The sequence below is a fragment of the Gallinula chloropus genome (genome assembly GCF_964237585.1).
Source record: "Gallinula chloropus genome assembly, chromosome: 1".
Taxonomy (NCBI): domain Eukaryota; kingdom Metazoa; phylum Chordata; class Aves; order Gruiformes; family Rallidae; genus Gallinula; species Gallinula chloropus.
The window spans coordinates 119,457,555-119,471,578 of record NC_140085.1 but is presented as its reverse complement, the minus strand read 5'-3'; the positions used below and the strand labels follow the sequence as shown (position 1 = coordinate 119,471,578).

Below are 14,024 nucleotides of genomic sequence, written 5' to 3'. Positions count from 1 at the left end.
ACGCCCGCGTGTGAAGCGGGCAGCGGCGGGCAAGGGGAACACCTGTCCCGGGACCCCGGGGCTCCACCCGCCTCGGGGCACAACGTCACCCCCCGGGGCCGTGCGCTTCTGGCCCGGCCGCGCCGCAGCAGGGCCGGGCTCCAGCCCCCCGCAGCCATGCCCGGCCGCGGCGCGCCGCCGGCTCTGGCTCGCGTCTCGGCCCGTTCCCTGGGACGCGCCTGGGACTGGGGCTGTCCCAGGCGGCGGGTAGGACGAGCCGCGGCTCCCCGGCCGCCCAAGCCGTGTTCCCCGAGGCCCCGCCCGCGGGGAGGGAGGGGCTGCCGCGGGGGGGCGGGGCCGCCATCGCGCGTGGCGTGACGCCAGAGCCGCGTCTTTCCCGCCGCCGCTCCCTCCCACGAGGCTGGCGGCGGCGCGATGCGGCACCTCGCTGGCGACGCGCAGGTAGCGCCGCGGCCCGCCCGGCCCTGGGGCTGAGTCCAGCCCGGCCACGGCACCGCTCTGCCCGCCCGTGTGCGTGGGACGCTCCGCCGTGGGGGGGGTCGGATCCCCAGAGGGAGAGGCGGAGGGAGGGCCTGTGTGGCGGATGGCGTTGTCCCCGGGGCTCTGCGGGGCCACGGCGCGGCCTGTGCACCCGAGCTCAGCCGGGGGACGGGGAGCGCCGGGCAGGACTAGCGCTGGGGAGCGGGCTGTGCGAGGCGCGCAGGTGCTTGGGCCCGGGAGGATCCCCGTCTGGGGCCGCGGGGGCGGCTCCGGTAGGCCCCTGGCTGCAGCGTTGGCTTGTAACACGCCTGGGGGCGAGGACTGAGGGTCCCTACCCTTTGCAAGGGGCCTGGCGAGGATGGGTGTCCCGTCCCTCTTGTAACAGGGATGGGGAGGATGGGGGTTCCTCGTCCTTGCAAGGGTGGGGGCGAGGATGGGGGTCACGCCTCCATGTAAAGGGTGAGCATGAGACGCTCTGGGTTGGGGAATAGCGGAGAGAGGGCTGTTTGCGATGCTTTGTTGGGTGCTCATGGCCGGCTGGGGCCTCTGCTGGCTTCAGCCCTCTCCTAGGCAGGGAGGGGGGTTTCGGGCGCTGCAGGTGATAAGCTAAGGGACACTGCGGAGTGACGTGGCCGTTGCACAAGAACTCTGCGAGGGCCGAAGTCAGGTTTTTCCTATGTGCCCCCACTTGCCGTTACTGTAAGGGGCTGGACAGAAAACCGCTGTTCCCCGTTGTCTGTAGGTGCTTTTACCAACCTGTTGTAGTGGGGGAGACGTTGAGTAGCTGGTTAAAGCAGAGGAAATCAAACCTGCCTCGTGAACTGCAGCATTTCAGAGATCCGTGCTTATAGTGGGAACTATAAACAAGGATTTTCTCCCTGTTGTATATCTTATACTGCAACCCTGCCACTTCAGTAGTGTATTTTGTTTGGATTTAGCTTCTGCTAGTGGGTAGAGCTATTTTTATTCCTGTAACAAACTGTGCTCCAGTATTTTGAGCAATACTGAGTTGTCTCTCTGCCCTTCCTGTTTGCTGACATGCAGATGGTATCCTTCTGAGGACTCCAGTTGCCATGTGTTTGTTCCATACTTTCCTGACACCTAAGCGAGTTGTATTTTTCTTGAATCAAGTAATGTGCTGGTGCTTGGCCACATTAACTTGGCCAGAAGCGCCTGTGAAATGACGCTCAGAGCATCCGTTTCAAGCTAAAAGCAAAATCTTTCTGCTGTACCTTTATCGTGGCTCTTACGGCTCTGAACTGCGAAGGGTGGACTGGCCTGTTCTGATCCTACAGCTGTCTGGATTTGAAAGAGATAGAGTAGGAACCAGAGCTGAAAGGAAGTGTTTCACCTGAGGAAGTAGTAGGAAATGGTTGGAAAGGATGGAAATGCCAGGGCAGCGTTGTCTGTGCCTGTGATGATAACCTCTGTTTGTCTTGTGCAGTTGGACTCGAGGAGACTGCGGGGACAGCAAGGTTTGTACCTTTAGGAGGTACAACACCGTGTGTTGGTCTGTGGTGCCTTCTTTCCTCTGGAAGAAGATGAGCTACATAAAATATCTCATTTTTTCCTGTGCCATGCTCAATGTGGTGTGAAGCAGTACTAAGAGGTGTTACCTGAAAGTGTATTAGATGATTAATGGTTTAGCCAAGGAACTTAAACTTCATGGCTGTGTGTGTATGGTAGCCTTTTTAGGCTACAGCAGTGTACACACACCCAAAAATGGAGTTTAAGAGTGTTTTGGTACAGAATTTTTTCTGCAATTTTAAAATTAGCACACATTCTATTGGACTGTGAAATCAGAGTCATTTTATAGCAATAACTTGGCACAGGAAGAAACTAGTAAACATTTTTTGTCATAATTTAGGATTAAATTAATTGTATGAGTGATTAGGTTGAAAATAGTTTTTGCTCCTGACAAAAATGAATTCTTTTGGAAAAAACACAATCTCTTCTAAAAGAGTTGCAGTAATTTGGCAAGGTGACTGAGGTTCTTGGAGATACTTCAGGTAATTAAAAGCTGAGTCATGATGTATGCTTTACAATATTCTCAATGGTTTGGCAAATGCATAGCTGTTCACATTTTAAATTGTGAATTTTAATTTTTACACTGTTCTGAGGGACGTTGTACACACTTTAAGGCAAGAAACAGATGCAGAGAGGTAATGTGATTTGCTTGAGTCCAGAGTGGCAAAAATTAGATTACAGTTGAAGAGTTTGTCTTGGGAGGCCTTTGGGTTTAGTTATTACTGGATAGTTCTCCTTTAAAAGGTTATGAATTTCTGAAATAATATAATACAGAGGAATATTTTTGTCTGAGAGAAGGGATTCGAACAGAAAAGCACTGCAAGGCTGTAACAGTATGCTTGGTTGGTTGTTGGTTTGTTTACATTTGTTTTCTTTTTATTTCAGAAGGCTGAGACCAAAGAGGAATTTGTGAAAGTTAGGAGGAGGGATTTGGAAAGGCTGACAACTGAGGTGATGCAGTTGCGGGATTTCCTACCCAAAATACTAAATGGGGATATCCTGGGGACATTCCAGAAACTGGATGCTATTGAATCAAGTGAGTAGTCCCCTGTTACAACCTGTCACGGTTTCTGCCCAAACTGCTTAGAACAAACTGTCGTGCCCCTATGGCTAGTTGTAGAGTTTGCAGAGGTATTCCAGATTCAGCTGTGATGTTCAGTGTCTGCTTCCCTAAATTAATGTGTTTGCAATGAAGAAAATGACTGCATTAGAAATAATTAGACATGTCAAATCAATCTTTAAAAATATTTTACCGTGGATGTAAACATGTGTGATTCAGGCAGTAAGGGAGGCTGCGTCAGGGAAAACATGATTATTCTTTGAGAAAAGGCAAAAGCATTCTCTTTTCTTTTTTTTTCCCAAAATGTCACTAGATGCACAGAAGAAAAATAGAAAAAAAAAAGTAGTAAATAGCTGTGGATAAAAAGTTATATTTAGAGGAGGAGAGAATGCTGTTGTATTTTGCTTGTTTTTTAGCTTGTACGCTTTTATCACCATAAATATTAATAATTTAAAAAAAGTTGAGTGCTGACTCACTGTTATAAAGGTCTTTTTGCTGCTGTCACTCAAGTCCAGTTGCGTTGTGGATCGTTTAAACACATCACTCCCAACGTGCCATCGGGACCAGCTCTGAGTCAGCTCCATCCCCTAAGGCCCGGAGCTGACGCGCAGCAGTGCTCCGGCTCTCCTGGGAATTGGCTTTGTCTGAAACGACACGGAGAAGCACTGACACAGGTGACAGAGAGTGTACCTCTTCAGAACTGATTAATTGAAAACTAATTTGCCACAGCTGGCTAGGAAAGAGTAAGAGCCTCAAGGCCTGTCTCTGGTGCCAAGGAGATACCTTGGGATAGACCTTCCGGCTGCCTTGATGAAGGACTTTTCCATGCCTCCAAGTCCTAATCGAGATGGGGAGACTGTACCACCTTCTCCTGCTGCCAGTTGTGACATCATCAGTGTCACAAGAGGTGCCGTAGGATCTAAAAATGTCCTATTTATGCTACTGCAAGGCATCAAGGACTGCTTCCGTTTGCATTAAGTGTTCAAGATCCTCAGCTTGTCAGATCCTTGTTTTTACCTACTTTTACCAGTGCTCAGTCTGAAGACTTTTCTCACTGATCCTTCCTGCACTCCTTGTGTCAGGCATCAAAGAGACACTGTCAGGGTGTTCCAGCCGCAGGTTTGCAGCATCAGCTTTGGGGAATCTAAGGCTTTCTTTCAAATGTTCTGCTGGGTAGACAGCACTCCAGATCCCTTGGGGGAGTACCTGAAGCTAAGTAAGGCTTTGAACTCTCTTGAGTGCATCCCTGCAGTGGAGATGTCTCTTGCAGTTAATGAAGTTGTTTGAGTATTTATTCATGCTCTTGCCATTGCTTGTCCCTACAACTGGACCAGTCAGGTGGTGATCTTTGCTCCTTCCTCCGCAGCATGGAATCAGGCAGACTGGGAGGGGGCTTTGGAGCATACAGTTTGCAAAAGGTTGGACATCACCACGTCCCGAGCAGTCTTCAGTCTTGGAGTTCTCTGGTGGTACTTGTTAAATACAGTCTCTTGGTGCTGGCATATGAAACTCACAGGAGTCCTGGCAGCTACTGGAGATTTTTTTTTTTCACATTGATTGTTCTTGCAGAAGATTTGTACATCTCTCTAGACCTTCAGCAGCTGTTGCAATTTTCTAGGTGCTGTGAACTTCAAGTGGTTAGCAGGCTCTCCTGCTCCACAAGAAGTGCAGGTGATAGTCAGAGACTTCCAGCACCTCTGGCCCATTCGGTTGTAAGGCTGATGGAGTCTCAAATAGCTTCAAGAGGCCTTGAGATATTTGCGTGTTTCACTTGTATATGTAGGTCAATAGGGATACTTGTTTACTGTGGGAGCAAATCTGAGTTCAAGGCAGTGCAACCAACAGCTGCTTTTCAGGCTGGTGTGAAGGTCTTTGCCAAGGTTTTTGCTGGGTTATTTGTTCCCTTCAGAAAGGAAGGTCTGCTTTCATGTAGCATTGGAATCAGGAGAATTGGAATCCCATTGCTCATCAGCATTCATGGCAATTGTACTCATTTCTTCACCTCCCACAGCTCTGAGGTCAGATCTCTGCTCCAGAAAATCAGCTGTGACCTGCAGCATGGATGAGAATGAGTCCAGCTGAAAAGGCCTGGAATGGGTACCTCCTCTTCTTTCGTTGCACCCATTGTCTTGTCCTGCTTTGGAGTCTGCTGTCTCTCTTGGGGGCAAATGCCACTTCTTCCCAGAGACAGATTCACTGCTGCAGGGGTAAAGTTGTACATTTCCTTCTTGTATGAGGATGACATCCAAGTTGATAGTGAAACCTTCTTCACTGAGTGAGGTAGATAGTCTGTGATTCAAGATTTTAGTGTCAAGAGGAAAGGAACTTTCTTGCTGGGGGCTGGAACTTGAAGTCAGTGGGAGGACCTGTTTGGCTTCCTGATGTTCTGCTCAGGACCACTGTGTGCAGGAGTCAAAACAGCTCATCTGCAGTCTTTGGTGTCTGCAAAGTGGCTGCTGCTGCGTGCCAAAAGGCTGTCAAATGCCAGGAGTAGTGCACTCAGCCTTGAATTCTCTTCAGACCAAAGGTATGCGCTGCTCTGAGAGCTGCCTGGACACACTCCGAAGAGTTTCAAGGAAGGAGATACAGATAGATGTAGATCTCTCTTCATCAGCTTCCAATATTAAACGATTTTTCCCTCTAGAATAGACCTGTTTTCCCTTGACATAAAGCATCATGGTACTTTCGAGGTGTTATCTTTTATCTGGAGGACTTCAAGCATCATTGCATTTGCACTCAGTAAATACTGTTCCCCTTCTCCTGGCTCCATTTTGGCTCCAGGACATTTGGAGTCTGCCAGTGAAGGATGTGGCATCTTTGTGTATCTTTTGGCTGCGCTGATGCTGGATTCAGGGTGGATCCATCCTCTCAATGGCTGGAAGTGATTCTTCTCATTCAGGAGAGCTTGCTTCCTTGCAGCAAGAGGGATTTTCAGTGGGAACTGGGTTTCTGTGGATGTACTTACCTGGCAAAGATAAGTTCTTGGTCCACAGTTGATAAGCAGAGCATGCCCTGCTCTGGCTCAAGACATCTTGCTGCCAAGTACTTAAGACTTAACACCCATATAATAATAGGTCCATGGGACTGAATTTTCTTTACCTGACAGAAGGAAAGGAAGTTTCCTGTCATTGACCAGAGTTATTCATCAAAAACTCAATGAGTTTGGTTCTTGTTTAAAAAAAACTCTTAGAGTCATACAAGGGCTGAATTGGAAGTACGTGCCACCTCTTCAGAAAAGCTGTTTGTTTCTAGATTATGTTCTTTTATACCTTCTACTCAAAGCAATGTGTATGCATTGGAGATGATAGCATTTTGTCAGCTAGGACCAAAAAGAAGGGAATTTATTTCCAAGTAATGTAGAAGAACCAAATAAAATGCCAGAATCCAAGCTTGTTGGATAATGACTTTTTAAAACTATGTTTTTATGTTTGAGTTTGAGATGCTCTTTGTTAACTACTTTTAAAAATATTGATCACAAGTAAGGGAAGTATTTGAAGTGTATTAAGCCATGGACCATACTCGTGTTCAAGGGTATGGTGCTCAATGTGGGGTGTAAATTGTTATTTAAGGTAACCAAAATTACAGTAGATCCTGTTGGGGCGTTACTTTTTGGAATTACTTAAATGTGTTTCTTCTTTTTCGGTATAAATACTAAGAATCCAGAACAATGGTCTTAAAAGTAAAATTCAGTACACAATTGTTTAAAAATTCACATTGCAGGATGTTTTTAAAGACATCATGATTGTGACCTATAATAGTTTTAACTTGATTTCCATTTGCTAAAATAAAGCATCTAAATTGGAGTGTATTTCTGACAGTACCAGAGATTTAATACCTTAAAGGGAATTGTGAAACTTCCAATGTTACTGGCATGATATCTAAATAGCTTATAATATCTTGCAATACGTTACCAACGTTAATTTAAAATGTTTGGGGTAGTGGTATTTCATTCTCACTATTCCCATAATTTGTACATTGTATAGTGGAACGCTTTTGGCTGCTCTTGGTATTCTTTTTCTTAGACTTTTCACTATACTCACTGACACCAGACACACAAACTGTCATGAAAAACAAAGTAGAGCACTGAGTTAACTTTTAGAAATCCCTGAAGAGCTGCAGCTCAGCTCTGGAATGGTATCCTGTCAGCACGCGGTATTTAACAGCTAGATTTGATTCTTTCAGACTTTCCCGGTTTTAAATCAGAAACATCACGTTGGGTTCGTTTCTTGGAACTATTGAAACGTGGCAAATCGCGATATGGCGGTTTGGCCACCAGGAGGTGGTATAACACAAGCAAATAGTCGAAGCACATTAGAGTTGCACTTGGTGGATTCTTCTCTTTAGCGCAAGGTCGTTAACTCCTTACTTCATCTGATTTATCTTCTCACAGATATGGAGAAAAAGGAGGAGGAAATAGAGCAGCTGAAAATGGATTGTGAACACTTCAGAGCCCGTCTGGAAACAGCCCAGGCAGATGGCATGAGAGAGAAGAAGGTAGATTTCTTGTCAGAGTACTGGTGTCTGCGTGCTTGAGGTTCTGTAACAAAAGCAGTGATGATGGGTTTTTTGTGTTCGTGTCACAAAATACATGCTTGGCCTGAAAATCCAATCTGGGATTTCTGTTCATGTAGTCAGGTGATAAGTAATTTACTTACCTATAAGTTAACAACTTTTCCCCCTTGGTATTTCTAGAGCAAAAGGGGTCAATATTATAACAAGGCAGAATATAGCGTGATGCAGAGGTACCAACCGGCAGTCGGTCTCCCAGTTAGGTGCATAACAGCATAGATTGCTCGTCCCTGCTGTGTGAGGTGCAGTTGTATGGGATTGCAGTATCAGCTTCTCAGCGGGGTTTGTTTTGGTGCAAGCAAAGTTAAAAACCAACCGTTAGCATTTTGCTGATGTTAGCGTGTGGAAGTGAAGCACTCAGGAAGGTTGTGGTGTGACTGGCATCAAAAAGTCCTTTGCAGAATCAGGGCCTTTTGGATTTGATGGAACTGTTAACGTATTTTCAAGCAAGACAGTGGAGGAACACAATATAAGCAGTGCCATGCAAAAATGAACCCGGCCTCTCTTTTGGCTTTCCTAGGCTGCATACCTTTGTTTGGTTTTAAGAGTCTTTCTCTGTACAGCTGTTGATTCAGTTGCCATGTGTAGCTGTGAGTCGAAGAACAGTTTGAGGGTGTCTTTTGCTCTGTCAATATTGTATTTGGTTATCAGGAGAAGGGAGATTCCAAACAATGAAGGAATAGCAAAGACCATCAGACTGAGGCTCTTCTGGGAAGCTGATGGGGTTCTGATAGGATCACCCAAACCAGCGCCTTGATCGCTGAGAGTGGTGAGAACCAGTTCTGATGATTTGCTGCTGTTTCTGTAGAGCTCATAGCTATCCTCAGTAGCCAGCAGAAGCTCACTGTGTTGGGGTTCTCAAGTTGGCATCTGCCAGCCTTGGGATTGCAGAGACAGCTGAATCTAAGAAATTACTTGATTTTGGAAGTTTTAGAGTACATGTGCATGGACAAGTCATTCCAGAATTAAGTTTGGCAGGAATATAAAGTATGATGGAATAGTTGTCTGTCTGGGTATTCCTTATTCAAAATAAGTATTTCCTGGGACAACTGTTGCAGTTCTGCAATAGGTACGTGGTTGCTTTTGCTGCGCATCCACCCAGGTCTTTAGTTCTATAAGCATCCAGGTCAGGCTGCCCAGGGAGGTGGTGGAGTCTCCATCTCTGGAGATATTCAAGACCCGTCTGGACGCCTGTCTGTGCAATATGAGCTGGGGAGCTGCTTTGGCAGGGGGGTTGGACCCAATGTTCTCTGGAGGTCCCTTCCAACCCCTACAATTCTGTGATTCTGTGAATATATGTGGGGTTTGTTCTTGATAATTATTTTGTGTGCCTTTTTTCATTTGTTTGTTGTTCTGCTTTGGGTATCCTTGTGTATACTTTGAGCTATTTTCTACATATTTCTCTTCTGAAGGAAACTGAAATGATTCACTGAAGCAAACATAAAATATAAATGCATTTTCTAGTTGAGCAGCACCCCTTTAGTTAAGGGATCATAAACCAACCTTTTGCATTCCAGAGTTTCTGTGCAGTGCTGCATCACTGGTTAGGGAATTGCTGTGCTTTCTGAACTTGAGCAAAACCTGAAACATGTGTTTTTCTTGGCTAATACCTTCTTTTGTCTGCCTTTTTGTAGTTATGTACTTAAGCACTGCTGAGTTCTCGTGCCTTGACCCTTTCCTGAAGATGGTGGTGTTGCATAGCACAGGGGTTGCTTCATGATGTGAACTCTCAGGAGTGTTGCTTCCAGACAGATTATTTGCTTTTGCAGGCTCTGTTTATTTTCCTGGCTCTTGAATGTACTATTTTGTTTTCCTTGCTCCGTATCATTGTTCTGATGTTGCTTTTGATCTATTAAAAATTCTGGCATTTCTTGTGCTGGCTTTGTATCCTTGTTGGGGATCTAGCTTTGGTATTAAGAGTTTTATGTCTTTTTAGTCAGTATTAGCATTGAAATGCAAATAAAATGTATTAAAAGATACATTTTCTGAAGACAAGAACAGTGCAGAAAAGAAAGACAATAGAGGGGTTAGACAGGGAGATGCCCATGGATGTTTTGTTGATGCATATGGTGCATCAGCTGATAGGTCTGGCAGTTGGTTATGTAAAAGATATAATTTGACTCACTTGCTTAAAGTGATCAAAGTATTAAGAAATAAGAGACTTTTCCTGGGACTTCTATGCCTGGGGAATCAGAAGCAAGTGTCAGTCTTTCTGCATATATTAAACTATAAGGTGAAGGAGACCCCAGAGAGAACATGTGCTCAGAAATCTGCTTGATAATTTTCATTTGAACTTTACAAATCCTCACCCCTGTGTTCCATTAGCAGCATAATAAAGCAATGTAAATCAGGCTGTCATGTGATCCAGGAGCCTAGGTGGGTAATTGATGACAAACAGAGTAAAAGCAGCTTTAAACTGGTTGTTACCACATTGCCTACATTTTCAGATGAGTTTCTATTCTTTCTAAATCCTCAACATTGAGGTGAACCCCCAAAATGACACAATAACTTGATGGGAATATATGGTTGAAATTTTGTTCTGTTTACTTGCTCTCCAAATTGATGTAGGAGAGATTCCTTCTCATTTCCTCACACTGTCCTGAGAGCTGAGCACAGTAGGGATTGGGCTGAGGAGGGTGCTTTCAGTGGTGAATCTGAAAATCCCATGGGCACAGGGCAGGATCATTCTTTTCTTTTGACATTGTGTGATCCATGATTCATTCTTTCTATCTGTCTTTCTGTACTTGAGTTAGCATCACTTTTCTTGAGTGGCCATTCTCTTTCCCTGCAGCACTGTCTAATGCCACCCCACTCAGAGTTAGCAGGGGGCCTGTACCCACCCTAAGAGATCACCAACTGCCACATCCCTGCCTTGATCTCACTGCCCACACTAGCTCTAAACAGGGAAGAGCAGCAGCTTTGCCACCCCTGTGGCAGTGGGTAGGAAGCCAGTGAGACCTAGAACCATGCCTAATCATTATATTCTTCTGGCCAATTTCCTGTGTGATTGGAAAATAATGTGCTGCCAAATTGAAATTGTGTTCTGGTCCTGTTGGAATTCTCTGTTCTCTCATTTTGTTTTGTGGCACAGACCACTGAGCAACTCACTTTGGCAATGGATGCACGATGGTGCTTGGGCTTTCTTGGTATGAAAGGCCCTCCAAACTTCAAACCATATGTGTGTTTTTCCAGGGACCCTGCCACACTTTATCACTCTTAATCGGGATTATACCAACAGAAAAAGGTTGGAAGAGACAACAGTGTTTAGCCTAGATAGGCAGCAACTCCACTACGTTAGCTAAGGCAGAAGTCTGTTTTGAAAAACAAAACAACCCTCCCTTCCTGTGAGATGCTTCCAGTATCTCTTGTAAGGTGTCTGGAAAGGCTGTCCCCAGATGCTGAAACCCCTTCTCTCTCTCCAGGAGACACGTAGCTGTTTGCTTAGGAGGAGCAGGCTCTCCTATCAGACTTCTCTAGGTGCCACTCAGTCTCAGTAGGTCACTCAGCCTGACCTTGTGGACAGGCTTCTGGTTATTGTCAGCCTCCACAGTGTGCCTACTACTTAGATATAGCTCAGGGGAGAAGGTATGTAACCCCAACTACTCTGAGTTCGCCACCCTACGCCCCCACCTTCCCCTCATTTCATTTGCACCCATGACACCGTTCCTTGTTCTGTCCCTTAGCTCAGAAACGTGTTTTGGCTGATGTGAAGCCCAACCAAAACCTCCTTCTGCTATTTCAGGAGAAGCTAGACCTGCGCCAGCAGCTGCACGAGGCCAAGCAGCAGCTCCTGCAGCAAGCAGAGTATTGCACAGGAATGGGTGCAGCGGTGTGCACGCTGTTGTGGGGCGTATCGAGCAATGAGGAAGCTGTTAAAACCATGCTCGGAGGAGTAAGTATGGCAGGTGAATACTTACCGGTGATGATGCTGTTCGGCCTTTAAAATAAGGACCTTGCTCTGTAGCATTATTTAATACTTGACATGTTTCACAAATTAATTGGATGGCAAAAACGCTTTCTGAATTGTGCATTTTTTGGGATCCATCCATTTGCATTTAAGAAGCGTTGGAACTATAAAGCATTAGGAAGCAGGCTGGGAATAAGTGCAGTAATTAATTCTTACGATACCGAACAAGGATTATCTATTTTCCACTACACACAAGTGAACTGGAAGCAAGGCTACAGCTTGCAAAGTGGAAATATATTTGCAGGATGACAGAAGAAGAAAATAATTCTTGGTCATGTGCAGCAGTTCCCAGGCCTGTAGAGAGTGTGGAGGAACTATTTCCATAGAAGGAAGACAGATCCGTTGATTCTCTACTTCTTTAAATCTCTGTGCTGCCTTAATACTTACATGACACTTGGAAGTGTAGAGTGCCTAGCTGCCAGCGAGTCTAAGTCATCAGTGTTAAAGGTGAACAGGTAGCTTATTTGGAGGGAAAAAAAACAAACACAAAAACGGCCCCCAAAACCACTACAAATTAACAAGAGTGAATGACAATAGTAATATTACAACTAGCACACTTTCACTGCTAAGTGTAGCTGATGGAATTGGGAGAATCACAGAATTACCAGGTTGGAAAAGACCTTCAAGATCATTGAGTCCAACCATTCCCATCCTAAGCTAAACCATATCCCTAAGTACCTCATCTACCCATCTTTTAAACGCATCTAGGGCTGGTGACTCAACCCCCTCCCTGGGCAGCCTGTTCCAGGCCCTGACAACTCTTTCAGTGAAAACTTTTTCCTAACATCTGATCTGACCCTGCCCTGGCACAGCTTCATGCCATGTCCCCTTGTCCTGTCTCCTGTCACCTGGCTGAAGAGACCATCGCCCACCTCTCTACAACCTCCCTTCAGGTAGTTGTAGGTGGTGATAAGGTCTCCCCTCGGCCTTCTCTTCTCCAGGCTGAACATTCCCAGCTCCCTCAGCCGCTCCTCATAGGATTTGCCCTCCAGCCCCTACCCTAGCCTGTTTGCCTTTCTGTGGACTCGCTCTAGGACCTCAATGTCCTTCTTATGGTGAGGGGCCCAGAACTGCACATGGTACTCGAAGTATCAGAGGAACAGATTACAGATATGACTTGCTGCAGCCAATGTGAAAAGGAACAGTTGTATTTAATCTGAGTGAACCAAGTCCACAGTTCCTTCTGTCTTGATTTTTCAGCAGCGTAACAAACAGCTGAGTGAATAGGATTAGTTTGTTACAGTAATTGGTAAACTAGTGTGTCTGTAAGAGGTTTTCCAGTTTGGGTGCACCAAAATACAGTTCATATTGGATATTAGAAGGCTGTGGAGTGATACCTTTTGGTGATAACTTCAGATGATTCAAGATCCAAGCAGCAGGAGTTATTAAGTAAGAAGTCTATAAAACATACTGTAAACCAGTTACTTTTTTTTTTTAAAAAGCAGGTGGGTACTACAGAGCCCCTACATAGCAACAAAAGCAGCATAAAATTGCATTCGAAGTTTTCAGAGCAGTTTATAGCTGTTAATGTTGTACACAGTATTTAGTGAGTAGCCATCATTTGACTTGTGAAACAGTATTGAAATGATGTTTCCCACAAACAAAACGCTAGCAGTGATGAAAATGACTGTATTTCTACAAGATGAGAATAAAATCAGTAGAAGATTTCTTGAAACAGTTTTAAGAATCAAAATTAAGTATAATTATATAAAACCAAAATTGATACCTGATGATTTGTACAAGGGTTAAAAAGCCCAACTGTGAAGATGCAATACTTTGGTTTCTGGGTTGTTAGAAGTGCAAAATACTTCTACTATAGTCATTCCTAGCAATCATTAGTTACTGGACTGCTGTTCTTCTGGTGAAGGCCATAGCGACATTTTTGGGCATCAGTTTCTTGTGCTGGTGCATATAACATGCTGAGAAATGTGAGTGGGTTTGTAGCAGGACTAATAGGAAAAGCATAAAGGGATTGCATGGCATTGCATTGACCACAGATAACAACTGGCAGTGAGTCATGTTATTAGAAGGTGGTAGAGATTTTGCCATACAAAGTTTTTAGTTTGGGTTATTTTTGGACAGGCTGTACAGCCTGTGGCATCTTCCCCCTGTCCCCTTCCTCCTGAGAAGGTGCTGTGAACTACAGAAATGTGTAAGACCATCCAGAATGCTTTGAAACGGTTGCTTGTGTTTAAGCCTGTGGGAAGGGTGGCATCGATTCAAAATCATTTCATGCTTTAGGGAACAGTGCTCAAGCTTTTTTTTCCATCTTTGCACAGATACAGAAGTAGGCCTTTTCCTACAGTTCTGTAATGCAGATTAACTGAAGTGACGTTTGGGACCGATACACTGTGTGCGCCTGTTTGGGCTGGCAGAGTCAAAACTTGAGCGTCAAGTTTGAAATGTGACACCAGTAGTTTT

The 14,024-nt window shown here is 45.1% G+C and overlaps 1 protein-coding gene across 1 annotated transcript in view; it reads left to right on the top strand.

The window, feature by feature from the left end:
- The window catches only part of HSF2BP (heat shock transcription factor 2 binding protein), a gene marked incomplete at its 5' end in the record, with an annotated part of 37,105 nt that overhangs the window by 235 nt on the left and 22,846 nt on the right, over window positions 1-14,024 (top strand). The window contains 4 exons of the mRNA XM_084279416.1: window positions 1,925-1,955; window positions 2,842-3,043; window positions 7,458-7,561; window positions 11,379-11,528. Of these exons, the coding sequence (XP_084135542.1) occupies window positions 1,925-1,955; window positions 2,842-3,043; window positions 7,458-7,561; window positions 11,379-11,528 (487 nt within the window). The remainder of the gene's footprint in view (window positions 1-1,924; window positions 1,956-2,841; window positions 3,044-7,457; window positions 7,562-11,378; window positions 11,529-14,024) is intronic.